Source organism: Podarcis muralis, chromosome 13 (genome assembly GCF_964188315.1).
Source record: "Podarcis muralis chromosome 13, rPodMur119.hap1.1, whole genome shotgun sequence".
Classification (NCBI taxonomy): Eukaryota; Metazoa; Chordata; class Lepidosauria; order Squamata; family Lacertidae; genus Podarcis; species Podarcis muralis.
In genome coordinates this window covers 15,696,891-15,724,808 of record NC_135667.1, presented here as the reverse complement: position 1 = coordinate 15,724,808, position 27,918 = coordinate 15,696,891, and the positions used below count along the sequence as shown (strand labels likewise).

At 44.1% G+C, this 27,918-nt stretch overlaps 3 protein-coding genes across 4 annotated transcripts in view; all 3 read left to right on the top strand.

The window, feature by feature from the left end:
- LOC114583248 (uncharacterized) overlaps window positions 1-27,918 on the top strand; it is a 55,332-nt gene that overhangs the window by 1,719 nt on the left and 25,695 nt on the right. The window contains exons 2-12 of the mRNA XM_077918116.1: window positions 43-315; window positions 2,056-2,170; window positions 2,674-2,963; window positions 3,059-3,143; window positions 4,609-4,832; window positions 5,462-5,706; window positions 23,111-23,233; window positions 23,395-23,536; window positions 23,635-23,685; window positions 24,279-24,348; window positions 25,006-25,272. Of these exons, the coding sequence (XP_077774242.1) occupies window positions 43-315; window positions 2,056-2,170; window positions 2,674-2,963; window positions 3,059-3,143; window positions 4,609-4,832; window positions 5,462-5,706; window positions 23,111-23,233; window positions 23,395-23,536; window positions 23,635-23,685; window positions 24,279-24,348; window positions 25,006-25,272 (1,885 nt within the window). The remainder of the gene's footprint in view (window positions 1-42; window positions 316-2,055; window positions 2,171-2,673; window positions 2,964-3,058; window positions 3,144-4,608; window positions 4,833-5,461; window positions 5,707-23,110; window positions 23,234-23,394; window positions 23,537-23,634; window positions 23,686-24,278; window positions 24,349-25,005; window positions 25,273-27,918) is intronic.
- LOC114582866 (pyrin domain-containing protein 1-like) lies at window positions 7,539-11,642 on the top strand. 2 transcript variants are annotated; one of them, XM_077917965.1, is made up of 3 exons: window positions 7,539-7,950; window positions 8,595-8,876; window positions 11,257-11,642. In XM_077917965.1, exons 2-3 carry the CDS (start codon window positions 8,599-8,601, stop codon window positions 11,282-11,284), a joined length of 306 nt encoding a protein of 101 aa, XP_077774091.1. In that variant the 5' UTR covers window positions 7,539-7,950; window positions 8,595-8,598; the 3' UTR covers window positions 11,285-11,642. The 2 variants fall into 2 exon arrangements, with proteins under 2 accessions (XP_077774091.1, XP_077774090.1); XM_077917964.1 differs by lacking the exon at window positions 7,539-7,950 and having other exon boundaries at window positions 8,134-8,876.
- LOC114583249 (uncharacterized) lies at window positions 13,519-19,249 on the top strand. Its single transcript, XM_077917957.1, has 3 exons — window positions 13,519-14,613; window positions 15,685-15,957; window positions 19,072-19,249. The coding sequence occupies exons 1-3, from the start codon at window positions 14,259-14,261 to the stop codon at window positions 19,107-19,109; spliced, it is 666 nt and encodes a 221-aa protein (XP_077774083.1). The 5' UTR covers window positions 13,519-14,258; the 3' UTR covers window positions 19,110-19,249.

The following is a 27,918-nucleotide window of genomic DNA, read 5'->3' as shown; positions in this document are numbered from 1 at the left end:
TTTTCTGTTCAATACTTCTACTAACATCAATAATCACCACAGTGCAGTTTACACAAATATGCCTGCTGGTCACACTGAATACATTGAAGGAGTCAGATCTGAAGAAGTTCAAGAAGGATCTCAGCATGTTCCCCGTCAAGGAAGGCTATGTCAGTATCCCCAGGAAACTGCTGAAGAAAGCAAATGCTTGGGAGCTCACAGAACTGCTTCTTGCATACTGTGATGAGGATTATGCTGTGGAAGTGGCTTCAGAGGTGCTGAAAGCCTTCGACCGTGAGCCCCTGCCACAATGTCCCCCAAGTTCCACCAGGGAAGGTAAGGAACTTGGAAGGGAGAACGTTGGCTGAGTCTGATGGGACTGGGTGGAGAGGAGGCTTCTAGAACAGGGTTTTGTTTTTGGGTGTGTGTGTGTGTGTGTGTGTGTGTGTGTGTGTGAAACCTATGTGCCAATCTGAATATGTCTTCTTGACATTGTGGGAATGTTAAGGAAGGTTGGAAATGACATATTTTTTTGATATTATCCCCCCTCACTCACGCTAGTGATAAATAGCAGAGCACATTCCCTTTGCAACTTATTGGAAGCAAGTTGATGATTCGTTAGAACCTCTGCTGATAAACCTCCAAGGAAGGAGAGACCATTACGTCCCAAGGGAGTCAGTTGCACTGCTGAACAGCTCTTACTGTCAGAAAGTTCTTCCTGGTATTTAGTCATAATCTCCATTCTTGTAATCTCCATTCTTGTAACTTGAAGCCATTGGTTTGTGTCCTACCCTCAAGAGCAGGAGAAAACAAACATGCTCCCTCCGTTTACAGCCCGTAAAATATTTGAAGATGGCTGTCATATCTCCTATCAGTTTCCTCTTTTCCAGGCTAAACACACCCAGCTACTTCAAGCGCTCCTCATAAGGCTTGATTTCCAGACCCTTGATCATCTTGGTTGCCCCCCTCTGCACACGTTCCACCTTGTCAACATCCTTCTTAAGTTGTGGTGCCCAGAACAGGACACAGTATTCCAGACATAGTTTGATCAAGGCAAAATAAAGTCATACTATTATTTCCCTTGATCTGGACAATATAGTTCTGTTGATTCAGCCTAGAATAGCATTAGCTCTTTTATGCTGCTGTATCACACTGTTGACTCATGTCAAGCTTGTAGTCCACTAAGACCCCTAGATCCTTTTCACATATACTATGGGTTGTCAGGTCGATAGGCTCTCCCACACAAGACAAGCACTCTGATTATTTACTCCCCCCCCCCATTTTTTAAATTGTTTTTCCACATTTATGACAAAAAAAAATTACAAAACACACAACAAAGAAAAACACTTCACAAGACAGTAAGCTAAACACACACAAAAAATATTTCTTCAGATATTTAATTGTCATAACATTATAACTGACTCCCTTGCATCCCCTCTAACTGAATTTCTTTATATCACCTGTATGACAGTTCTCCATATTTCTAATAATATTGACTCCTAACATTTACTAACCTCTTCTCCTTTATTAATATTCTAATCCTTAATATTTACTAACACATATTCTTATTCTACCCCAAAACCTATTCGTTGATTCCAAGAATTTTCTAGTTATCTTATATTACAATATTTAGCTAAATATTCTTTACATTTCTTCCAATCCTCTTGTGTCTCCTCTTCTTTCTGGTCTCGGATTCTTCCAGTCAGGTCGGCTAGCTCCAAAAAATCCAACATCTTCATCTGCCAATCTTCTATTGTTGGTATTTCTTGCAATTTCCAATTTTTGGCTAATAAAAGTCTTGCCACTGTAGTGTTGGTATTGTCTGCCTTTGTGCCTTCAGTATGTCACCCATGACATCAACAGCCAAAATAGTGTTGGAAAGAAGTAAGCATTCCACATTAAGCTTTAGGTCACCCAAAATGATACCTCCACATCATTGGCAGACTGACCTGTATGAGACGGAAGTGAATCCTTTGCCAAATCTGTGTGTCAGTGCCAAATAATGGTTAAAAATATGTAGAAAGGGAAAAGGACTCAGTAAAGCCGTTGACATGCACTCACTTTCTCAATATCTAGCAGCAGAGCGACTTTGCAAAATGCATGTTTCAAGGCACCGGTCAGCTGAATTCTTGTCGTCAAAAATTAATCAAGCTCTGGAGGAACTGGTTCCATCAGAAAAAGCCACCAAAGGGTAATTTCTGTACTTACATAATTGATGGAAGCCACCATTTTAGCTACAATTATACCAATGTTTGCTCAGGCTGCCACCATGGTAGGTTGGGTGGGGGCTGTCCCCACTGCAGGAGGGTGCCACAAAGAGAGAGGGAGTGAGCAATTGATGGAGGGATGGGAAGCCAGGTAGGAGACAGACACACACAAACCACACCCTCACATGCAACTTCTGCCACTGCTGTGTCCCACTTTGCTCCCCCTGGAAGAAAGCCAGAAACAGAGAGTGATGCTTGGCTGGGGGTAGACAGCAAACCAAGAGAGGGAGATGGGAAGGTAGGTGGGTGGGCAGTGGTGGGGAGAAAATATTGAGGGGGTTGTGTCCCCAGAAGAAAATTATTAGGGGGCTGGCCAAGGGAGCACGGTTGGCATTTATGGTAAGGGAGCAGTCTGCATCCTAACTATGTTCTAATTCTCCTCTCTCCGCCTTCTGTCACCTAAATAAAATAAATGTTTCTGCCACAGGTCATTGGAAAGTTCTACAATCTCTAGTAATGAGATGATCTGCAAGGGAAGAAAACAATTAATGGAAATTCTTGAACAACATATTGGATATTTTGTAGATGTGCTATACTATTTCTATGTCATCACTCTGAAAGAATACAGAGACTTTTGCGAAATGTTGAAAATTTCAAAAAGTGAAAAATTGCTGAGTATAATCCAGGAAAGAGGGGAGCAATCTTGTTGCAGGTTTCTGGAATGTGTAGAAATGGCACATCCAGGTACCATTCTGATTCTGCTATCTGCAATGCATGGTGAGTTTGACTTCGTGTTCTTAAACTTCAAGGGCAGTTCAACTAACTTCCTCCTTGCAACAGTCATCAGGCAAATAATTGTCTTCCTTTTACAGATTTGGATCAAACTCCACTCAAGGCAGCTGGCCCAATAGAGCCAGAGGTGGTTTGGGACTCAGAAAGGGGCAACGAAGCATACAGGTGAGTGATCTCTCCATCAGACATTTAAAAACCTTTTCCATTCAGGGAACGGTTTTTACATTTAATTGTTCCACAGAGCACATCTGGTTTCTGTTGGTCTCACAGTCATCATATATGGTGGTGCTCCCTAAAACATACACAGAGTACATCTACAGTATGTTCTGCACGTTGCAATGAACAGTTGGCCATGGTGGGAAAATTCTCTCTGAAGGAAGCTTACCCACCAGTCCTGATCTCTTCATTGAGGAACTCCTGGGTTCCTCAAACACAGCTGGAAAATCATTACCTTGGAGCATTGCTGTTGCTTATTATTTCCAAGAGAGTGAAAAATATGGAACTCTGCATTTTTTGAGGAACTGTTGTTTCTCGTCCTTAAGAACATTTTATTGATATGATTTAAGTTATACCCCACCTTTCTCCCAAAGAGTTCAAGGTGGCATGCATGGTTTCCATCCCAATCACTTTGAAGCAGTGTGCTTTTTGGTCTGGTGTTTAGAGCTAAATGGGTACATGGGTTACAGAACTCTTGCTGTGGTTACAGAGTATGAGAAGTTTCCCTGATGTTCTAGTATCATCAACACACGGGTAAACAGAAGATGAGTAGTTACTTTCACCAGCTTGCTTTGCTCTGCATGAAGGCACCATTTTAAAAACACCTTCTCTGTATGAGAAAAACCACCTTTTTTACTTATTGGGTGGCCTCATAGCAGTTGTGCTTCAGTTGAGTGATGCTTGACCAGGAGATATCCTTCTGTCAATTTTTTACCTCCATAACTCAGTGTGTGAAGCATCTCCTGCAAAAATATCAATTAGACCAGCAGTGGAAGTTCTCCCAATTCATGTTTGACATGCAGCGTAAATTAATAACGCAGAATCTTCTTCAGTAAAAGAATAAAAGTTTTACTGAGTTAAAATAAATATCCCACCTTTCACTCCCTTTAAGGAGTCTCAAAGCGGCTAACATTCTCCTTTCCCTTCCTCCCCCACAACAAACACTCTGTGAGGTGAGTGGGGCTGAGAGACTTCAGAGAAGTGTGACTAGCCCAAGGTCACCCAGCAGCTGCATGTGGAGGAGCGGGGACGCGAACCCAGTTCACTAGATTACGAGTCCATCGCTCTTACCACAACACCACACTGGCTCTCACAGCATAGTGAACAGAAGATTAAGTTAGCTTTAGAGCATACACAGAGTTACTGAGTCACACAGAGTCTTCAATGTACAAGGGCTTCACAAAGCTCAGATAGTCACTGCAGACAGAGACACCAGAGACACTGGGTCTGCCTGCAAACAGATACAATATTTATACAGAGAATGACTCATCCTCAGGATTCAGTGATTCCGCATGCTAAGTGATTCTGTAGCTTTTCAGCATTTCACAACATTTCTAGACTCCCTTACTGCTTCTGCTCTCAAATACAATGTTCAACCTGATTCCCCTTTCATCTTTCCCTTTGTGCCATTCAGAGTGTGCACCACTGAGGCTGGCTCCTTCCATTGCAGTAATACGAATCTCATATGTGACGCGAAAGAAGCTGTGACCGTAACATACCACTTTGATTCATGGCCTAAGCACCTGGAAGAACAGACCACTGAGGAGTTGCATGTCGCTGGCCCTCTGCTCAACATTAAAGTAGATGCAGTAGAAGCTGTGGCAGCCATTCACGTCCCTCACTTCTTGTGTCTTGAAGGTATGGCAGGGGGAAAGTTCCCAGCATTATAACCATAATAGGAGGAATCCTAAACAGGAATAACTTCTATTGACGTTTCCAGAATGCTATGGGGCCTGCAGTGTGGATTCTAGAAATCAGTAGATTTCTAGATTGGCTTACTGGTCTTTTGTAATTTTTCAAAATGTTCCAACTGTGCTGTTTTATTATTTTCTATGATTTGCATTTTGTTGTAAGCTGCCATGTGAGCATATTGTCTTGTGAAAGAATGTTATATACCTCTTAAAAGACAATAAGAAAACAAACGTTTGCATGAAATAAAAAGGAAAAGGACCCCTGACAATTAAGTCCAGTCGCAGACGACTCCGGAGTTGCAGTGCTCATCTTGCTTTACTGGCTGAGGGAGCTGGCGTTTGTCCGCAGACAGTTTTTTCAGGTCATGTGGCCAGCATGACTAAGCCACTTCTGACAAAACCAGAGCAGCACACGGAAATGCTGTTTACCTTCCCACCGAAGCGGTACCTATTTATCTACTTGCAATTTGACGTGCTTTCGAACTGCTAGGTTGGCAGGAGCTGAAATTCATGATTCCCTATTTCCCACTTTCCCTATTTCCCACTTTCCCACTGCTAACATGCTTGTCTTTTCAGGTGACGACAGTTCCCATGTCTACATTGCACATTTTGTTGAAGGGGAGATGAGGCTGGAGAAGCCAGACAGAGTGGAGCCTCACCATGCTGTGTTGGAAAACCCCAAGTTCTCTTCCCTAGGAGTCGTTTTCAAAAAGTGGTTTAAGCAAAAGATCAACACTGTCGTACTGCTCTATCAGAGACTTCGACTGGAAACACCAACATTTCACCTGTACGTCCTGCCCAATGACTCTTCTATAGTAAAGGTAACTTGGAATCTCCAACTTTGATTGGTATTGCAGATTACCTGGATCTTTTGCTTGATCACTCTAACCACGAGAGAATACCTATGCAAAACTATACATTAGGGTGCATGAACTGTACTTACCTTTTTTGGGCTTGATCTGTTTTACCAAACTTCTAGCCAACATCAACATGCTACTAGAGAGAAGATTAACAGTTGCCCTCCACCAGGTGACTTAGCTTCTCACCAACACTGTTGTTTCAAAGTGAATATTGAAATACACCCTTTTCCTTTGTTAGTCATGTCCTGTCTGGTTCTCTAAACAAACGTTGTTGTCACTGACTTGTGAAAACAAAATTCTAAGCACTTTCTCTTGGAAGCCTTCACTGAAATAATTAAGGCTTCCTTCAGATTTATTGATGAACAAAATCAGCTTTGTTCATTAAGGAATCAGCTTGGTAATTATGAACTGTCTATAAGAACTCTTGAGGAAAAACATTCTTCCTGATTTGCAGTGTTGGCACATGGGAGATAAAGTACTTTATCATATTACCTTCTCAATCTGAACTTTTCTTAAAATTGTCTTCTAATGCTTCATTCAAATATTGAGGTTTTATGGCTTCTGTGGTTTCCTGCATGGTCTCATCAAGAGAAGATGCAGGTGGATGCAGGATTGCTGGTACCTCTCTGCCAACTAGCTCAGGTTTAGTTCAGGCTGGCCAGTTCAAGAGCTCTGGCTTGAGTTCCCCATGTGTAGTTTCTAGTGCCATAGTGGTTTGATTTTCTTCATACTGCAGATGTGGAATCTGAGTATCTGCCGATGCTCTTGGACTACAGCATCCATCATCCCTGACCCAAGCTGGTTGGGGTTGATTTGAGTCCAACAACATCTGGAGGGCATCAGATTCCCCATTCCTGCCTTAGCTGGTGTTACGGTGCCAAGAACGTTGTAGGGATCCAGTCTTCAAGAAGTTTGGTTCCCTCTTTGCATATCTAAAAAGTGAATTTATTTGCCATTCCCAGGCGGTCGAAAAGCGTGAAGTATATTCAAAGAGAATAGAGAAACCCCCTGTGACCCTCAAACCGCTGATGATTGGTTCTCAGGTATCTTTGAAGGCCTCAGAGAATGTCACAGTTTATCCTAAGGTGAGACAAATATGATGAAAGGTTTTACTGGGGGAGAGTCAAACTGTGAAGTCTGAGAATGGGAGAAATTCAACCAGAATCCCTCTTCACCCTTTAATTTGACTCCCTTGCAATGGGCTAAGCCAGATTCACACTTACAGAGGTTTCATTCTTTCCCACAGGAACTGAAGTTTCAATACCTGGATGCAGAGAAACTGCAGCAGTACGTAGAACTGTCTGCTGAGCAAATGCAAGAGAAGTTCAACTTCTACCTGATGAAGAAGGGCACGACTGAAATTGTTTGGGAGGCGCATTTAAAAAAAAGTGAGTTTTGATCAAGGGATCATAGCCTGGAAGGCAGGATAGAAAAGGACCACTGGTGGCATTCCCTCTTTGACTGCCTCTTTCTTATTCTTTTTCAGAAGAGTTAATTTCAGGGGAGTTGGATTCTCCTATTCTACACCCAGCACAAGGTCAGCAGGTTGTAATTTCCCTTGTATTTGTATCCCACTTTCCTCCCAATAGGAGCAGAGAGGGCTGAGGATACAGTAGCAGATGAACTGCAGAAAAATAAAAAGTATCATTTGTGACTTTATTCAACAACAGCCCTCCTGGATAAGGTGGTCTGGGCTTATCGTTTGGTTTGGTGCCAGATGAAAATCTTTCAACTCAGCTAGGTGTTTTTTTACAGACGTTTCCCACCCAGATTCCACTAATTCAGCACAGCATGGCAGCACAAGGCACCACCAGGGCAATGGGACTTTGTCCTCTCCTCGCCCTGCTCGCCTCAATCTTCTCTGGAGGGTCACAAAACTCTGCAGAACAGAGTTCAGAGGGAGGAGTCGGGAAATTGTCCCATCTGGCAAGCAGAACTTCCTTTTCTGATCTTGAATTCCTCCCTTGAAGTTTTACAGTGTGAGCTTCTCCATTTTAAACTGAGTATCAGTTCTTAACATATCCAAGAGAAACTTGGATGTGATTTGGAAGTCTTGGGCTCATCTCCCACCTTGCTAATTTTATTCGTTGTCCCTGCTTGCTTTGTATGTATTCCCTCCCTCTTCACCTTCCCAGGGGCTTGTGGCTACATACCAACCAATGCATCATTCAGCAGAACTAACCTGGGACATCATGTGGAAGGCAGGTAAGGCTTAACCCTTTCTCCCCCACTCCATTTCACCACAAAAGACCCATCCTGCCATTAGGCACAGTGAAGCAGCTGCCTCAGGTGGGCAACAGGTATTGGAGGATGGGAAGCAATGGGGAGGCACTGAAAGAGAAAGAGAAAGAGAAAGAGAAAGAAAGAAAGAAAGAAAGAAAGAAAGAAAGAAAGAAAGAAAGAAAGAAAGAGAGAGAGAGATTCCACCAAATGGGGGGGGGAGGGGAGCATGAATTTCTTTATGGCTGGAGCTTTTATCTACTGCTGCAGATTCACCTAACCCCAGCCAACATTTACCTGTACTCTGCTCTTTACCAATGCCTTGAACTGTATCCCACTAGCTATGGTAATTTTGATGTGGTACAAAACCAGCCAGAGACTGTTTTAATGAAATAGATGTAACTATATTCTTGATTTATTCTAATCTATAAAGGTATGATGGGATGAATACTCTGCTTCAGTTTGTTACTGTTTTTAAAGGCATACTTACATTTGCTTTAATAAATGTAGCTTACAATCCTCTATCTCAGTATTTAAAGCAGGAGTCGCCAACCTTTTTAGACGGGTGGTCCATTTTGAATCTTGAGAGCGTGTCTGTTTTTTCCTGCCTCTGGGGGGTGACAATGCAGAGGGATGGAGAAGACCATCACAGACAGCCTGGTGTCCACCCTGGAGAACTTGCGAGAGAACGAACTCAAGAAGTTCAAGCTGAAGCTTCATGAGTTTCCTGTTGAGGAGGGCTATGACAACATCCCTCGAGGGACATTGGAGAAGGCAGATGTGGCGGACCTGAGCCTGCTTCTGCTGAATTTCTATACAAGGGATTATGCCGTGCAGGTGACAGCTGATGTGCTCAGAACCATCAACTGCAGGGATGAGGCAGAGAGGCTCCTCAGGCATTGCAGGAAGTGGTAAGAAAAGAGGAATGCTGGCAGCCCACCCCCAACATGGACAGCAATTCAGATCATCCCTACTTGGGGGCTAAGGAGCCGGAAGGAGGAAAGTGTTACATCAGGGATAGCCAAACTATGGGAGATGGATCGAGGATTAAATCTGTAGATTTAGATCTAAACCTCATCTTCTAAGTGTGTGGGAGAAATGCAAATGAAATCTAGCTGTGAAGCCTTTTTCGCAAGCACCTATGAGTTTTGCAGTTTACTAAAGCTTAGGAATTAAGCAAACCCACCATTCTATCCCTTTCAATTGCAGTCTGCTTACCTTCCTCCTCTTCACCTCCATTGCAGAGAATGAACCACACATTTTAGTAAGATAATTGGAAAAGGCTTTCCTTACATTTCCATGCAAGCAGCATATACAGAAAAAGTAGTATAGTATGCAGAAAAATACTTCTAAGTTACCGTACAATAAAATTGCAGTAGTCTTAGCAAACATGGCTGAAAGTAGGAGCCTCAACCACACAGGTCTGCTCAGCTTGAAGGCATGGTGGAAAGAGAGAGTCTTGTCACAGGCAGAAGGAAATATAAATAATTGTCTACTTTGTTACAGAGTTCCTGCCCAAAGGAGCCAAAGGAAGTGACCACACACACAGAGTCCTCTCTAGGAAGTTCAAGAACTCTGTGTATACTAGCCCTGTACTGTCTAGCAGAACATGTGTTCTTATGGCTGCAACCCCCACACGAATTAGTGCTCTTCAGCTGTCAATTTATTAAAAATTGAATGTGTATACCACTTGGTTGTAAAAAATCCCTTCACAGTTTCTTAAGAATACCAAATAAACATTAAAATTTCTGATAAAAGTCAGAAATTAAAAATTATTAAAAAATCAAAATATGAATAATATCAGTAGTTAAAAATATAACTTTATAAAAGTAAAGTGCATATTAAAACACTGGTCAGCTTTAGCTCTCTGAGCAGGCCTGTCTCAACAAAGAAGTTGCTGCACGTTCTGATGATATTTTCCCAGAGGCCAGAGGGATCCTGGTAGTGGGTGCTTCAATGACTGGCAACATGGACAGCTGGGTGTGAGCTGGGCACACAGACTGCTGGGTGAATTGCTTTCCTGGCTTCCTCACATTCAGAATGTGCTCCACAGAGGCTCACTGCTTCCTTTGCGGCAATACTGATCTCCTATGTGAGATGAGAGGATCTGTGATCATAACATACCACTTTGATTCATGGTCTAAGCACCTGCACAAATGGAAGACAATTGCTTGTTGCTGGTCCTTTGCTCAACTTCCAAGCAGTTCCGTACACTTTCCTCACTTCCTGTGTCTTTCCTCACCCTGTGGTTTTCCAACTCTTTTGAGTCCATGGCTTCCTTGACCAGCCACACATCCTTTCTGCGGCTCTCCTGTGGGAGCCACTTACACTGGGGATCTGTTACAAGGCACGTGTACTGGGGAATCTCTCCATTCTTTCCCACCCCTTTTCAGTGCTATTTTTGGCACACATGTAAGTGGGGAGGCATGTGTCAACAGGAAGCCAAGCAATGCTCTGCACGGCCAATTTGATGGACTCTGCATGGCAGCCCAGCTTCCCTTTGGTTGGGTGGGGGCATGGAGAGGGCAAAACAAGATTACAATCAGAAGCAGATTTTTTTTTGTTACCGTAGAGAAGGAAAAGCAAGAAACACACAGCACTGGACACACATGCAGACACGATCCTTTCCTGCAACATTCTCCCTGTCCCCATAAAGCTGGCTGACTGTTAAGGAGGAGGGGGTTGCCTGGGGGGAGAGGTAGAGAAGAAGGGTGTGTGTTGCGGGTAGAAGGAGTGAGAAACACAAAGGACACTGCTCACTTTCAGGGTTATTTTTAAATCCCTCTTTATGGGGCGTGTGTGCGTGTACACACACACACCCCATCAAGCTACTTTGTTGGTTTCTTGCATTTCTCAAGCCCTCTGTGTAGAACTAAGGAACTGTTAGCTACTGAAGCTGGGGAGGATTTTTGTTTGGAGGAGGGAGATTTTCAGAATATTAACAGTCATGCAAAAGTGTTTGCCTTTTTTTTTTTTTTTTTGGTCACTGTTTTATTTCGGGAAGATAATGGGTTGCAAGTTAAAGCTGCCAGCTCCCCTAAATGATCCAGAGAGAGAGAGAGAGAGAGAGAGAGAGAGAGAGAATATGCAGGAAGATCAGGGTTGCAAGTGAATGAAAGGATGGCTCCCCTGAATGTTCCTCAAGTCACCCCAGGGTGCCATGACACACCATCTGAAAATACCCACAACAGCAGGAATTCTAAGTTGAATTAAATATAATGTGGTGGAACACAGAAAGAGAAATAGGGGTGCTTGGTTTCTAAATCCAGGCTTGTATTTTCCCCTTTGTAGCATGCCTGTCCCTCTGAAATCACCCTGATTGATTATAGCACGGTGATTCTTCAGCATCAATAGATCTTGAGTATGAACCTCCAAAGGCAGTGGAAGACAGGAGTGCCTGGCGTGCTCTGGTCCATGGGGTCATGAAGAGTCGGACACGAGTAAACAACTAAACAGCAACAACAACAATGAACCTCCAAAGTGTTTCTGCAAACATCTTCCCAGGGCACAAGGACTCAATATTTCTATGATTTACACCTGCCCTACATTGTACTTTGAACTTTAGTTTTATGCCTACCAACCCAGATAATAAAGTTTCCTGGTAGCATGAGGATTTCAGGCAGGTTACTGTAAACAAAGGCTGGGCCAGTGATCTCTTCCTTGTAGGCAGCAAGGTGGAGAAAGATCAGGCATGGATGAATCCGTATATGAGCATTGGGCTTGTGGGCTCCTGCAGAGATCCATCTGGTCTCTGATGCAGCTTAGCATTTGCATGAAACTGCTGGAAAAGTTTTATTTGGAAATTTCTTGTATGGTTTCATGGAGCCAATTCCTGGGGTGGGGAGCTCCCTCACTGAAGGCTGTAGGAGCCAGTTCCTAGTGGCCAAGGACCCTTTGCCCCCCCCCATACAATATGTGACCCCCCCAAAAAAAGTTGATGTCATTAACATTCAAAAGGTTTGTGTGTACCACATATTGTGATTGATTATGTGGGGTGGGGTTCAACTGGGCCACCCAATATATAGTATGTGTGTGTGTGTGTGTGTGTGTGTGTGTGTGTGTGTATGTTTGTATTTTACATTTCTAAATATTCATTTAGACAACCTTAAATCACTGTTGAATTTATCTTAATGCTACCAGTGTTTTTAAATGACCACAATTTTCACCCACATATTCACTAAACATTTTCCAGTCTTCTTTGAATGTATATTCTTCTTGTTCTCTTTTTCTGTATGTTAAATCTGCAAGCTGTTCATATTTTTTCAAGTTGACACCCCTGCTGGAGGTCTTCAGGCAGACTCTTGACAGCCACCTGTTGAAAATGCTGTAGGGCTGGATTTTCTGCATCAGGCCAGATGGCCTAGAAAATTTCCTCCAGCCCTAGAAGATGCTGATGATACTCCTCTCTCCCCTCCTCACATCATTTCAGGGAGAAGGTGGAGGTCCTGCATTCAGGTCTGAGACTTGTCTGCAGACAAGTTGTGGGTGCAGAATCTGGATATTAATTACTGGGATACGTGAGCCGGTTACCTGTTGCAACCCTTTTGTAAGCAAAATCTGCAGCATCGGGCTGGTGAATCTGGTTAGAATCACAGAATCTTAGAGTTGGAAGAGACGTCAAGGGTAATCTAGTCCAACCCCCTGCAATGCAGGAATTTCAGCTGAAGTATCTCCTGACTAAATATATTTTAGTCACAGGAAACTAAGGTGATGCTCTAGAAACCTGCTAAAGGGCAAGAAACTGCAGGAAGGAAGCAGCTGCAGAGAACAACTCATGGTTTCAGTTGTCTCTCCATAATGCACAGAGCATGGGAAACAAACAAGATGAACTGGAGCTTTTTATCCAGGATGGCAAATACGACCTGGTAGGCATTACTGAAACCAGGTGGGATGAGATTTATGACTGGACTGTAGGAATTGACCAATTAGGAAGGGAGGAGGAGTAGCATTATATATGAAGGATGTGTACATTTTTGAAAAAATTGTAGGAGAAAGAAACAGCAGTGACCTTACCAGACTGAAGACTTGGATGATGTCTTACTAGAGCAGATAACCAAACATTCAAAAGGGAGAGAAATAGTAATCATGGTGACTTCAACTTCTGCTTGTTTCTTTCACACACAGAGAAGTTTCCAGAACCCTCTTGAATTAAGTAGAATAGGAAAGATCTCTACACATCATATCAATACACTCTGCACTAAGAAATGCAGACTGATAGTGTGTGCATAGCTTCATGTGATCGATAATGCAGGGCTGGGCTTGCCCGCCCCCACCCCCCCCCCCCAAAAAAAATTGTTTTTCAAGTTGGCACTCCTGACCCCCACCCACCAGGTTTAATATCTTGCCTGCCAAGCTGCAAGTAAATGAAAGTTTCTGTGGCAGGATTATCCCTCATGCAGTTAAAAATAAAAGCACTCACTGCCTAAATTGGTTCTATTCCAGTGCGCTCGATTGCCACGCTGTGTGTCTCTGTGTATGTTTGTGTGGGAAATGTTCCGGTGGGCTCTTTGGTTTTTCTGTGCCAGTCTCCTCAGCTGCAGCCCTTACAAGGTGGGGCATGACTTGGCTGACATGCGGGGTGAGTATTCTGCATTTCTTGGAGAGCAGCGCTGTGTCCTCCTCAAAAGAAACTAGCCTCCGAGAGCGCAGCACAAGTGCCAGAAGGCACGCATTTCAAGCCCAGCCCAGGAAGAATCCTGGGAACCATAGTTCACCTCTGAGAGATCTACAAATCCCAGCACCCTGAACAAAATCACAGGTTCCTTTTCTGTGGGTGGGGTGCTTTAGATTTCCAAAGGACGAGCAGGTTTTCCTCTCGCGCTCCCACATTTTCCTGCTCTGCCTCCTCGCCGCTCTTCCCGGCTTCAGATCCTGCGCAAAGGGAGACCAAGAGCGGATTCTCTTCACCCCCGTCTTGCAGCCAAAGCGCCCCTGCAAATCTTGGGAGGGCTGCCTTCGGAGGTCTTCCCCCGAGAACCGCTCAGCCAAGTTCTTCCAACGCAGGGCTGAAGTTCTGCTGGAAAGACGCCCCTTCCGCCCTCCCCGCCCTCCAGTCTCCTGCTGCTGCTGGAGGGAAGGATCTCCAAGAGTTTCCTCGCCAAAGGGAAAAGAAGGCGACGCGCAGGGCAAGAGACGGGGCTCTCGGAGCGGGTTTCCTGCTGCTCACCGGCCAGGCCTCTTTCTTTCCCGGCGAGTTGGCCTGGGGATCGCGCCCACCTGCCTCTCTGCCTTGGCACAGTCTCCAGATCTTCTGAGTTTTTCTCTGGCCGAGGAATTTGCTGGGCTGGCGGAGAATGAGCGCAATGGGGACTAAGTTCTTCTTTTCCACAAATCTGTCGCGTGGCCTCATTTTCTTACATCCTGAGAACCCGAATCTGCAATCCGCCAGTTCCCTCCTTCTGGACATCTTTTTGGAGTTGAAGGAGGGGGAAGGGGAGTGGGAGAAATTCAAGCGCGAACTGCTCAGATTGCCGGTCAAGGGAAGAAGAATCTCCGAGGAGTTGCTCAAGGAAGCCATGCCTTTGCAGCTCGTAGACCTGCTGTTCAGCTACTACGGTGAGGCTTATGCTGTGGAGGTGACGGCCCTGGTGCTGCAGGCAATGGACTACAATCCGCCGATGGACGATCCCTCGGGTATCACCTGGCAAAGTAAGCGACTGGGAGCGGGGCGGGGGCTCGATCCGACTGATGGTGCTGACGCCTCGCGGGCTCAGCTCCTTCCCATGGTTGCCTTCGTTTTTGGGTGGGTAAACCTTTCGAGCAGAAGAGTCGCATATCCTCCTGGGCAACATTCCAAAGAATCATAGGATCTAAGAGTTGGAAGGGACCGCAATGGACATCTGCAATTTAGGGATTTCAGCTAAAGCATCCATTACTCTGGTTTCTCTTCAGATCGTATAAATCTTTCGCCTTTTACTAAAGCATCCATTACAGATGGCCAACCTCTTCTTAAAAACCTCCAAGGAAGGAGAGTCTACCACCTCTTGTGGGAGTCTGTTCCACTGCTGAACAGTTCTTACTGTCAGAAGCTTTTCCCAAATGTTTAGCTGGAATCTCCTTTCTTGCAACTTGAAGCCATTGCCTGGAGTCCTACCCTCGAGAGCAGGAGAAAGGACCCAAATTCCAGGAGGGGGGGTGGAGGTCCAGGGGGAAAGTGAGTGGAATGATGGATGTAAATCTTCCCTGTGTAAAATGAGGTGGCGTCTTCCCACACCCCTCTGCCTTCCATCTGAACCAGGGCTGGCCCAAGACATGTTAGCACCTGAGGCAAAACACTACACGGCATCCGCTCCCCACCGGGGAAGAAGGAACATCAGAAACAGGGTGGGAAATAATTGTAGAAGCCTCTAAAGTGTTAAGAAGAGGCCTGTAAGTTAAGGGAGTCTTCAAACCCTCCTGGATCAGTTTCTCTCTTCTGGGCCAGGCTGAGCTCCTTCAATCACCTGAGAGGCTAGAAGGATGGGAAGCTGCCTTAGGGCACATTGGGCCAGTGGATCCATCTAGTTCGTTCCAGGGATTGAGGCAGGATCTTTCCAAGCCCTATCTGGAGATATCCAGGGATTAAACCTGGGATCCTTTGCATGCATGTGATCTACTACAAATCCACAGCCCTTCCCTACTTAGTGCAGTCTGAAAGTGCTCCAACAGGAAGAGAAGGGGAATGTAGGAATGCTGGATTTTTCTGTTCAATACTTCTACTAACATCAATAATCACCACAGTGCAGTTTACACAATTATGCCTGCTGGCCACACTGAATACATTGAAGGAGTCAGATCTGAAGAAGTTCAAGAACAAACTCAGCATGTTCCCCGTCAAGGAAGGCTATGTCAGTATCCCCAGGGAGCTGCTGGTTGAAGCAAATGCTTGGGAGCTCACAGAACTGCTTCTTGCATACTGTGATGAGGATTATGCTGTGGAAGTGGCTTCAGAGGTGCTGAAAGCCTTTGACTGTGAGCCGGTGCCAGAATGTCGCTCTTGTTTCACCAGGAAAGGTAAGGAACTTGGAAGGGAGAACGTTGGGTGAGTCTGATGGGACTGCGTGGAGAGGAGGCTTCTTGAGCAGGGCTGTGTGTGTGTGTGTGTGTGTGTGTGTGTGTGTGTGTGTGTGTAACCTATGTGCCAATCTGAGTATGCCTTCTTGACATTGTGGGAATGTTAAGATAGGTAGGAGATGATATATCGTTTCGATATCATCTCTCCTCACTCACACTAGTGATAAACAGCAGAGCACATTCCCTTTGCAACTTATTGGAAGCAAGTTGATGATTCATTAGAACCTCTGCTGATAAACCTCCAAAGAAGGAGAGACCATCACCGCCCAAGGGAGTCAGTTGCACTGCTGAACAGCTCTTACTGTCAGAAAGTTCTTCCTGGTATTTAGTCATAATCTCCTTTCTTGTAACTTGAAGCCATTGGTTCGTGTCCTACTCTCAAGAGCAGGAGAAAACAAGCATGCTCCCTCCTCCATGTGACAGCCCATAAGATATTTGAAGATGGCTGTCATATCTCCTCTCAGTCTCCTCTTTTCCAGGCTAAACATACACAGCTCCTTCAAGCGCTCCTCATAAGGCTTTGTTTCCAGACCCTTGATTATCTTGGTTGCCCCCCTCTGCACACGTTCCACCTTGTCAACATCCTTCTTAAGTTGTGGTGCCCAGAACAGAACACAGTATTCCAGAGATAATTTGACCAAGGCAAAATAAAGTCATACTATTATTTCCCTTGATCTGGACAATATAGTTCTGTTGATTCAGCCTAGAATAGCATTAGCTTTTTTATGCTGCTGTATCACACTGTTGACTCATGTCAAGCTTGTAGTCCACTAAGACCCCTAGATCCTTTTCACATATATTATGGGTTGTCAGGTCGATAGGCTCTCCCACACAAGACAAGCTCTCTGATTATTTTCTTTCTTTTCCCCCCAATTTTTTTTTATTGTTTTCCCACATTTATGACAAAAAAGACATTACAAAACACACACACCAGAAAAACACTTCACAAGACAGTAAGCTAAACACACACACAAAATATTTCTTCAGATATTTAATTCTCATAACATTATAACTGACTCCCTTGCATCCCCTCTAACTGAATTTCTTTATATCACCTGTATGACAGTTCTCCATATTTCTAATAATATTGACTCCTAACATTTACTAAGCTCTTCTCCTTTATTAATATTCTAATCCTTAATATTTACTAACACATATTTTTATTCTACCCCAAAACCTATTCGTTGATTCCAAGAATTTTCTAGTTATCTTATATTACAATATTTAGCTAAATATTCTTTACATTTCTTCCAATCCTCTTGTGTCTCTTCTTCTTTCTGGTCTCAGATTCTTCCAGTCAGGTCGGCTAGCTCCAAAAAATCCAACATCTTCATCTGCCAATCTTCTATTGTTGGTAATTCTTGCGATTTCCAATTTTTGGCTAATAAAAGTCTTGCCTCTGTAGTGTTGGTATTGTCTGCCTTTGTGCCTTCAGTATGTCACCCATGACATCAACAGCCAAAATAGTGTTGGAAAGAAGTATGCATTCCACATTAATCTTTAGGTAACCCAAAATGATACCTCCACATCACTGGCAGACTGACCTGTATGAGACGGAAGTGAATCCTTTCTATACCAATGCTGTCTTTCATGCAATACAATGCCAAATCTGTGTGTCAATGCCAAATAACGGTTAAAAATATGTAGAAAAGGGAAAGGACTCAGTAAAGCCGTTGACATGCACTCACTTTCTCAATATCTAGCAGCAGAGCGACTTTGCAAAATGCATGTTTCAAGGCACCGGCCAGCTGAATTCTTGTCGTCAAAAATTAATCAAGCTCTGGAGGAACTGGTTCCATCAGAAAAAGCCACCAAAGGGTAATTTCTGTACTTATATAATTGACGGAAGCCACCATTTTAGCTACAGCTTTAGCAATGTTTTCCCCCTCTCAACTAACCCTTCCAATCCAAAACAAATGTAAAATCCATTAATCTTAAAACAATACAAGCTTTCCTGCTTAAAACAAAAATGCTTTAGCACTAATTTAATAAATGTGTGTGTGCCCCTGCTTTGAAAAAAATATACTTTGAACATTGCTATTTTTGACCTTTCCCACTTTCTGCCTCAACCATTGGGCAGGAAAACCAAAGTGCATATTTTTCCACTGATGCTGGCAGGTTGCCAGATACTTTAAAGGCACCTGGGGAATGGAGGCAGGGCTCCACAGGCCTTGGAAGGCCCCAGGGAGTGCATCTGAGGGCTACCTGTGGTCCACTGGCTGCAGGTATCCTGCCTGTGTCATAGAATACCAGACCTGGAGGGAACTATGACAAATGAGCATAGTTTTGTCATAACATGTTGATAATATGAATTTAGGTGGGCCAACAGTTTGATTCTGTGTGAGAGACAGAGGCGCCAACTTAAACAAAATATAGGTGGGGCAGGCCTGCCTACTTCCCCTGCCCCCGCCCCCTTGCTGCACTAAGTCTGGTGTCAGGCCAGTGTGCACCCAGGCAGCTGCATTGAGATTAGGCAGTCAGTGTTGGTGTTTGCAGCACGGCCAGGGTGCTTGCTCTGCCTCCCTCTGTCCCTACGTCAGCTGTCTCCTCTCAGCCAGGCATCCGCCTTGCCCATGCCTGTCATCACCCACTGACCAGGCATGCTCATCTTTGCTCAGGCTGCCACCATGGTAGGTTGGGTGGGGGCTGTCCCCACTGCAGGAGGGTGCCACACAGAGAGAGGGAGTGAGCAATGGATGGAGGGATGGGAAGCCAGGTAGGAGACAGACACACACACACAAACCACACACTCACATCCACCACCACCCCCACTGCTGTGTCCCACTTTGCTCCTCCTGGAAGAAAGCCAGAAACAGAGAGTGATGCTTGGCTGGGGGTAGACAGCAAACCAAGGGAGAGAGATGGGAAGGTAGGTGGGTGGGCAGTGGTGGGGAGAAAATATTGAGGGGTTGTGTCCCCAGAAGAAAATTATTGGCGGGTTGGCCAAAGGACCCTCATTGGCATTTATGGTAAGGGAGCAGTCTGTATCCTAACTACGTTCCAATTCTCTCCCCGCCTTCTGTCACCTAAATAAAATAAATGTTTCTGCCACAGGTCATTGGAAAGATCCACAATCTCTAGTAATGAGATGATCTGCAAGGGAAGAAAACAATTAATGGAAATTCTTGAACCAGATATTGAACATTTTGTAGATGTGCTATACTATTTCTATGTCATCACTCTGAAAGAATACAGAGACATTTGCGAAATGTTGAAAATTTTAAAAAGTGAAAAATTGCTGAGTATAATCCAGGAAAGAGGGGAGCAATCTTGTTGCAGGTTTCTGGAATGTGTAGAAATGGCACATCCAGGTACCATTCTGATTCTGCTATCTGCAATGCATGGTGAGTTTGACTTCGTGTTCTTAAACTTCAAGGGCAGTTCAACTAACTTCCTCCTTGCAACAGTCATCAGGCAAATAATTGTCTTCCTTTTACAGATTTGGATCAAACTCCACTCAAGGCAGCTGGCCCAATAGAGCCAGAGGTGGTTTGGGACTCAGAAAGGGGCAACGAAGCATACAGGTGAGTGATCTCTCCATCAGACATTTAAAAACCTTTTCCATTCAGGGAACAGTTTTTACATTTAATTGTTCCACAGAGCACATCTGGTTTCAGTGGGTCTCACAGTCATCATATATGGTGGTGCTCCATTGAACATACACAGAGTACATCTACAGTATGTTCTGAACGTTGCAATGAACAGTTGGCCATGGTGGGAAAATTCTCTCAGAAGGAAGCTTACCCACCAATCCTGAACTCTTCATTGAGGAACTCCTGGGTCCCTCAAATACAGCTGGAAAATCATTACCTTAGAGCATTGCTGTTGCTTATTATTTCCAAGAGAGTGAAAAATATGGAACTCTGGAATTTTTTTTTGAGGAACTGTTGGTTTTCCCCCTTAAAAACATTTTATTGATATGATTTAAGTTATATCCCACCTTTCTCCCAAGGAGTTCAAGGTGGCATGCATGGTTTCCCTCCCCATCACTTTAAAGCACTGTGCTTTTTGGTCTGGTGTTTAGAGCTAAATGGGTGCATGGGTTACATAACTCTTGCCGTGGTTACGGAGTATGAGAAATTTCCCTGATGTTCTAGTATCATCAACACACAGGTAAACAGAAGATGAGTAGTTACTTTCACCAGCTTGCTTTGCTCTGAATGAAGGAACCATTTTAAAAACACCTTCTCTGTATATGAAAAACCACCTTTTTTACTTTTTGGGTGGCCTCATAGCAGTTGTGCTTCAGTTGAGTGATGCTTGACCAGGAGATGTCCTTCTGTCAATTTTTTACCTCCATAACTCAGTGTGTGAAGCATCTCTTGCAAAAATATCAATTAGACCAGCAGTGGAAGTTCTCCCAATTCATGTTTGATGCGCAGCATAAATTAATAACGCAGAATCTTCTTCAGTAAAAGAATAAAAGTTTTACTGAGTTAAAGTAAATATCCCGCCTTTCACTCCCTTTAAGGATTCTCAAAGCGGCTAACATTCTCCTTTCCCTTCCTCCCCCACAACAAACACTCTGTGAGGTGAGTGAGACTGAGAGACTTCAGAGAAGTGTGACTAGCCCAAGGTCACCCAGCAGCTGCATGTGGAGAAGTGGGGACACGAACCCGGTTCACCAGATTACGAGTCCATCGCTCTTACCACAACACCACACTGGCTCTCACAGCATAGTGAACAGAAGATTAAGTTAGCTTTAGAGCATACACACAGTTACTGAGTCACACAGAGTCTTCAATGTGCACAGGCTTCACAAAGCTCAGATAGTCACTGCAGACAGAGACACCAGAGACACTGGGTCTGCCTGAAAACAGATACAATATTTATACAGAGAATGTCTCATCCTCAGGATTCAGTGATTCCGCATGCTAAGTGATTCTGCAGCTTTTCAGCATTTCACAACATTTCTAGACTCCCTTACTGCTTCTGCTCTCAAATACAATGTTCAACCTGATTCCCCTTTCATCTTTCCCTTTGTGCCATTCAGAGTGTGCACCACTGAGGCTGGCTCCTTCCATTGCGGTAATACGGATCTCATATGTGACGCGAAAGAAGCTGTGACCGTAACATACCACTTTGATTCATGGCCGAAGCACCTGGAAGAACAGACCACTGAGGAGTGGCAGGCCGCTGGCCCTCTGCTCAACATTAAAGTAGATGCAGTAGAAGCTGTGGCCGCCATTCACGTCCCTCACTTCTTGTGTCTTGAAGGTATGGCAGGGGAAAAGTTCCCAGCATTATAACCATAATAGGAGGAATCCTAAACAGGAATAACTTCCATTGATGTTTCCAGAATGCTATGGGGCCTGCAGTGTGGATTCTAGAAATCAGTAGTCCTGGCTTACCAGTCTTTTGTAATTTTTCAAAATGTTCCAACTGTGCTGTTTTATTATTTTCTATGATTTGCATTCTGTTGTAAGCTGCCATGTGAGCATATTGTCCTGTGAAACAATGTTATAAACCTCTTAAAAGACAATAAGAAAATAAATGTTTGCATGAAATAAAAAGGTAAAGGACCCCTGACAGTTAAGTCCAGTTGCAGACAACTCTGGGGTTGCAGTGCTCACCTTGCTTTACTGGCCGAGGGAGCCGGCGTTTGTCCGCAGACAGTTTTTTCGGATCATGTGGCCAGCATGACTAAGCCACTTCTGACAAAACCAGAGCAGCACACGGAAATGCTGTTTACCTTCCCACCGAAGCGGTACCTATTTATCTACTTGCAATTTGACGTGCTTTCGAACTGCTAGGTTGGCAGGAGCTGAAATAGGGAGAGGTTCCCTATTTCCCACTTTCCCACTGCTAACATGCTTGTCTTTTCAGGTGACGACAGTTCCCATGTCTACATTGCACATTTTGTTGAAGGGGAGATGAGGCTGGAGAAGCCAGACAGAGTGGAGCCTCACCATGCTGTGTTGGAAAACCCCAAGTTCTCTACCCTTGGAGTCATTTTCAAAAAGTGGTTTAAGCAAAAGATCAACACTGTCGTACTGCTCTTTCAGAGACTTCGACTGGAAACACCAACATTTCACCTGTACGTCCTGCCAAATGACTCTTCTATAGTAAAGGTAACTTGGAATCTCCAACTTTGATTGGTATTGCAGATTACCTGGATCTTTTGCTTGATCACTCTAACCACGAGAGAATACCTATGCAAAACTATACATTAGGGTGCATGAACTGTACTTACCTTTTTTGGGCTTGATCTGTTTTACCAAACTTCTAGCCAACATCAACATGCTACTAGAGAGAAGATTAACAGTTGCCCTCCACCAGGTGACTTAGCTTCTCACCAACACTGTTGTTTCAAAGTGAATATTGAAATACACCCTTTTCCTTTGTTAGCCAGCCTGCTTCCTAGAGGCCAAATGTCCTGTCTGGTTCTCTAAACAAACGTTGTTGTCACTGACTTGTGAAAACAAAATTCTAAGCACATTCTCTTGGAAGCCTTAACTGAAATAAGTAAGGCTTCCTTCAGATTTATTGATGAACAAAATCAGCTTTGTTCATTAAGGAATCAGCTTGGTAATTATGAACTGTCTATAAGAACTCTTGAGGAAAAACATTCTTCCTGATTTGCAGTGTTGGCACATGGGAGATAAAGCACTTTATCATATTACCTTCTCAATCTGAACTTTTCTTAAAATTGTCTTCTAATGCTTCATTCAAATATTGAGGTTTTATGGCTTCTGTGGTTTCCTGCATGGTCTCATCAAGAGAAGATGCAGGTGGACGCAGGATTGCTGGTACCTCTCTGCCAACTAGCTCAGGTTTAGTTCAGGCTGGCCAGTTCAAGAGCTCTGGCTTGAGTTCCCCATGTGTAGTTTCTAGTGCCATAGTGGTTTGATTTTCTTCATACTGCAGATGTGGAATCTGAGTATCTGCCGATGCTCTTGGACTACAGCATCCATCATCCCTGACCCCAGCTGGTTAGGGTTGATTTGAGTCCAACAACATCTGGAGGGCATCAGATTCCCCATTCTTGCCTTAGCTGGTGTTACGGTGCCAAGAAGGTCGTAGGGATCCGGTCTTCAAGAAGTTTGGTTCCCTCTTTGCATATCTAAAAAGTGAATTTATTTGCCATTCCCAGGCGGTCGAAAAGCGTGAAGTAAATTCAAAGAGAATAGAGAAACCCCCTGTGACCCTGAAACCGCTGATGATTGGTTCTCAGGTATCTTTGAAGGCCTCAGAGAATGTCACAGTCTATCCTAAGGTGAGACAAATATGATGAAAGGTTTTACTGGGGGAGAGTCAATCTGTGAAGTCTGAGAATGGGAGAAATTCAACCAGAATCCCTCTTCACCCTTTAATTTGACTCCCTTGCAATGGGCTAAACCAGATTCACACCTACAAAGGTTTCATTCTTTCCCACAGGAACTGAAGTTTCAATACCTGGATGCAGAGAAACTGCAGCAGTACGTAGAACTGTCTGCTGAGCAAATGCAAGACAAGTTCAACTTCTACCTGATGAAGAAGGGCACGACTGAAATTGTTTGGGAGGCGCATTTAAAAAAAAGTGAGTTTTGATCAAGGGATCATAGCCTGGAAGGCAGGATAGAAAAGGACCACTGGTGGCATTCCCTCTTTGACTGCCTCTTTCTTATTCTTTTTCAGAAGAGTTAATTTCAGGGGAGTTGGATTCTCCTATTCTACACCCAGCACAAGGTCAGCAGGTTGTAATTTCCCTTGTATTTGTATCCCACTTTCCTCCCAATAGGAGCAGAGAGGGCTGAGGATACAGTAGCAGATGAACTGCAGAAAAATAAAAACTATCATTTGTGACTTCATTCAACAACAGCCCTCCTGGATAAGGTGGTCTGGGCTTATCGTTTGGTTTGGTGCCAGATGAAAATCTTTCAACTCAGCTAGGTGTTTTTTTACAGACGTTTCCCACCCAGATTCAACTAATTCAGCATGGCAGCACAAGGCGCCACCAGGGCAATGGGACTTTGTCCTCCCCTCGTCCTGCTAGCCTCAATCTTCTCTGGAGGGTCATAAAAATCTGCAGAACAGAGTTCAGAGGGAGGAGTCGGGAAATTGTCCCATCTGACAAGCAGAACTGCCTTTGCTGGCGCTGAATTCCTCCCTTGAAGTTTTACAGTGTGAGCTTCTCCATTTTAAATTGAGTATCAGTTCTTAACATTTCCAAGAGAAACTTGGATGTGATTTGGAAGTCTTGGGCTCATCTCCCACCATGCTCATTTTATTCGTTGTCCCTGCTTGCTTTGTATGTATTCCCTCCCTCTTCACCTTCCCAGGGGCTTGTGGCTACACACCAACCAATGCATCATTCAGCAGAACTAACCCTGGACATCATGTGGAAGGCAGGTAAGGCTTAACCCTTTCTCCCCCACTCCATTTCACCAAAAAAGACCCATCTTGCCATTAGGCACAATGAAGCAGCTGCCTCAGGTGGGCAACAGGTATTGGAGGATGGGAAGCAATGGGGAGGCTCTGAAAGTCGTTACTCAGAATTCAGATAAATTCTCGGGGAAATTGCATGTATGAGGAACACTTCTGAAGACAGATCTGTGTGTTCCTGTAAAGAGAGAGAGAGAGAGATTCCACCAAATGTGGGGAAATGCACCAATTTCTTTATGGCTGGAGCTTTTATCTAGCACTGCAGATTCACCTAACCCCAGCCAACATTTACCTGTACTCTGCTCTTTACCAATGCCTTGAACTGTATCCCACTAGCTATGGTAATTTTGATGTGGTACAAAACCAGCCAGAGACTGTTTTAATGAAATAAATGTAACTATATTCTTGATTTATTCTAATCTATAAAGGTATGATGGGATGAATACTCTGCTTCAGTTTGTTACTGTTTTTAAAGGCATACTTACATTTGCTTTAATAAATGTAGTTTACAATCCTTTATCTCAGTATTTAAAGCAGGAGTCGCCAACCTTTTTAGATGGGTGGTCCATTTTGAATCTTGAGAGCGTGTCTGTTTTTTCCTGCCTCTGGGGGGTGACAATGCAGAGGGATGGAGAAGACCATCACAGACAGCCTGGTGTCCACCCTGGAGAACTTGCGAGAGAACGAACTCAAGAAGTTCAAGCTCAAGCTCCATGAGTTTCCTGTTGAGGAGGGCTATGACAACATCCCTCGAGGGACACTGGAGAAGGCAGATGTGGTGGACCTGAGCAAGCTTCTGCTGAATTTCTATACAGGGGATTATGCCGTGCAGGTGACAGCTGATGTGCTCAGAACCATCAACTGCAGGGATGAGGCAGAGAGGCTCCTCGGGCATTGAAGGAAGTGGTAAGAAAAGAGGAATGCTGGCAGCCCACCCCCAACATGGACAGCAATTCAGATCATCCCTACTTGGGGGCTAAGGAGCCGGAAGGAGGAAAGTGTTACATCAGGGATAGCCAAACTATGGGAAATGGATGGAGGATTAAATCTGTAGATTTGGATCTAAACCTCCTCTTCTAAGTGTGTGGGAGAAATGCAAATGAAATCTAGCTGTGAAGCCTTTTTCGCAAGCACCTATGAGTTTTGCACTAAAGCTTAGGAATTAAGCAAACCCACCATTCTATCCCTTTCATTTGCAGTCTGCTTACCTTCCTCCTCTTCACCTCCATTGCTGAGAATGAACCACACAGTTTAGTAAGATAATTGGAAAAGGCTTTCCTTACATTTCCATGCAAGCAGCATATACAGAAAAAGTAGTATAGTATGCAGAAAAATACTTCTAAGTTACAATAAAATTGCAGTAGTCTTAGCAAACATGGCTGAAAGTAGGAGCCTCAACCACCCAGGTCTGCTCAGCTTGAAGGCATGGTGGAAAGAGAGAGTCTTGTCACAGGCAGAAGGAAATATAAATAATTGTCTACTTTTTTACAGAGTTCCTGCCCAAAGGAGCCAAAGGAAGTGACCACACACACAGAGTCCTCTCTAGGAAGTTCAAGAACTCTGTGTATACTAGCCCTGTACTGTCTAGCAGAACATGTGTTCTTATGGCTGCAACCCCCACACAAATTAGTGCTCTTCAGCTGTCAATTTTTTAAAAATTGAATGTGTATACCACTTAGTTGTAAAAAAATCCCTTCACAGTTTCTTAAGAATACCAAATAAACATTAAAATTTCTGATATAAGTCAGAAATTTTAAATGATTAAAAAATGAATAATATCAGTGGTTAAAAATATAACTTTATAAAAGTAAAGTGCATATTAAAACACTTGTCAGCTTTAGCTCTCTGAGCAGGCCTGTCTCAACAAAGAAGTTGTTTCACGTTCTGAGGATATTTTTCCAGAGGCCAGAGGGATCCTGGTAGTGGGTGCTTCAGTGACTGGCAACATGGACAGCTGGGTCTGAGCTGGGCACACAGACTGCTGGGTCAATTGCTTTCCTGGCTTCCTCACATTCAGAGTGTGCTCCACAAAGGCTCACTGCTTCCTTTGCAGCGATACTGATCTCCTATGTGAGATGAGAGGATCAGTGACCATAACATACCACTTTGATTCATGGCCTAAGCACCTGCACAAATGGAAGACAATTCCTTGTTGCTGGTCCAAGCAGTTCCATACACTATCCTCACTTCCTGTGTCTCTCATCGCCCAGTGGTTTTCAACCCTTTTGAGTCCACAGCTTCCTTGACCAACCACACATTCTTCCTTGACCAACCACACTTACACTGGGGATCTGCTACAAGGCACATGTACTGGGGAATCTCTCCATTCCGTCCCACCCCTATTTTTGGCACACATGTATTGGGAGTGTGTGTGTCAATGAGAAGCCAAGAAACGCCACTGCTCTGCAGGGCTGAGCTGATGGACTCCACATGGCAGCCCAGCTTCCCTTTGGTTGGGCATGGAGAGGGCAAAACAAGATTACAATCAGAAGCAGATTTTTTTTTTTGTTACTGTAGAGAAGGAAAAGCAAGAAACACACAGCACTGGACACACATGCAGCCACAATCCTTTCCTGCGACATTCTCCCTGTCCCCATAAAGCTGGCTGACTGTTAAGGAGGAGGGGGTTGCCTGTGGGGAGAGGTAGAGATGAAGGGGAGGGGGAATGTTGAAGGTAGAAGGAGTAAGAAAAACAAAAGACACAGCTCACTTTCAGGGTTATTTTTAAATCCCTCTTTATGGGGCGTGTGTGCGTACACACACACACACACACACACACACACACACACACACATCAGCTACTTTGTTGGTTTCTTGCATTTCTCAAGCCCTCTGTGTAAAACTAAGGAACCGTTAGTTACTGAAGCTGGGGAGAGTTTTTTGTTTGGAGGAGGGAGATTTTCAGAATATAAACAGTCATGCAAAAGTGTTTGCCACTTTTTTGGTCACTGTTTTATTTCGGGAAGATAATGGGTTGAAAGTTAAAGTTGCCAGCTCCCCTGAATGTTCCTCAGAATGAGAGAGAGAGAGAGAGAGAGAGAGAGAGAGAGAGAGCAGGAAGATCAGGGTTGCAAGCTAATGAAAGGACGGCTCCCCTGAATGTTCCTCAAGTCACCCCAGGGTGCCATGACACACCATCTGAAAATACCCACAACAGCAGGAATTCTAAGTTGAATTGAATATAATGTGGTGGAACACAGAAAGAGAAATAGGGGTACTTGGTTTCTAAACCCAGGCTTGTATTTCCCCCTTTGTAGCATGTCTGTCCCTCTGAAATCACCCTGACTGATTATAGCATGTGATTCCTCAGCATCAGTAGTTCTTGAGTACAAACCTCCAAAGTGTTTCTGCAAACATCTTCCCAGGGCACAAGGACTCTATATTTCTATGATTCACACCTGCTGCTTTCTCATACCTGGCCCTGCCCTACATTGTAGGGAGATGTGAAGCTGCATTTTTGAACTTTAGTTTTATGCCAACCAACCCAGTTAATAACGTTTGCTGGTAGCATGAAGAATTCAGGCAGGTTATTATAAA

Coding starts and splice junctions, on each gene's coding strand:
- LOC114582866 (XM_077917965.1), top strand. CDS start 8,599: ATGGAGAAGACCATCACAGACAGCCTGGTGTCCACCCTGGAGAACTTG. Junction 8,877..11,256: donor CTCAGGCATTGCAGGAAGTG/GTAAGAAAAGAG, acceptor TCCCCTTTGTAG/CATGCCTGTCCCTCTGAAAT.
- LOC114583249 (XM_077917957.1), top strand. CDS start 14,259: ATGAGCGCAATGGGGACTAAGTTCTTCTTTTCCACAAATCTGTCGCGT. Junction 14,614..15,684: donor CTCGGGTATCACCTGGCAAA/GTAAGCGACTGG, acceptor TAATCACCACAG/TGCAGTTTACACAATTATGC. Junction 15,958..19,071: donor CTCTTGTTTCACCAGGAAAG/GTAAGGAACTTG, acceptor TTTCTGCCACAG/GTCATTGGAAAGATCCACAA.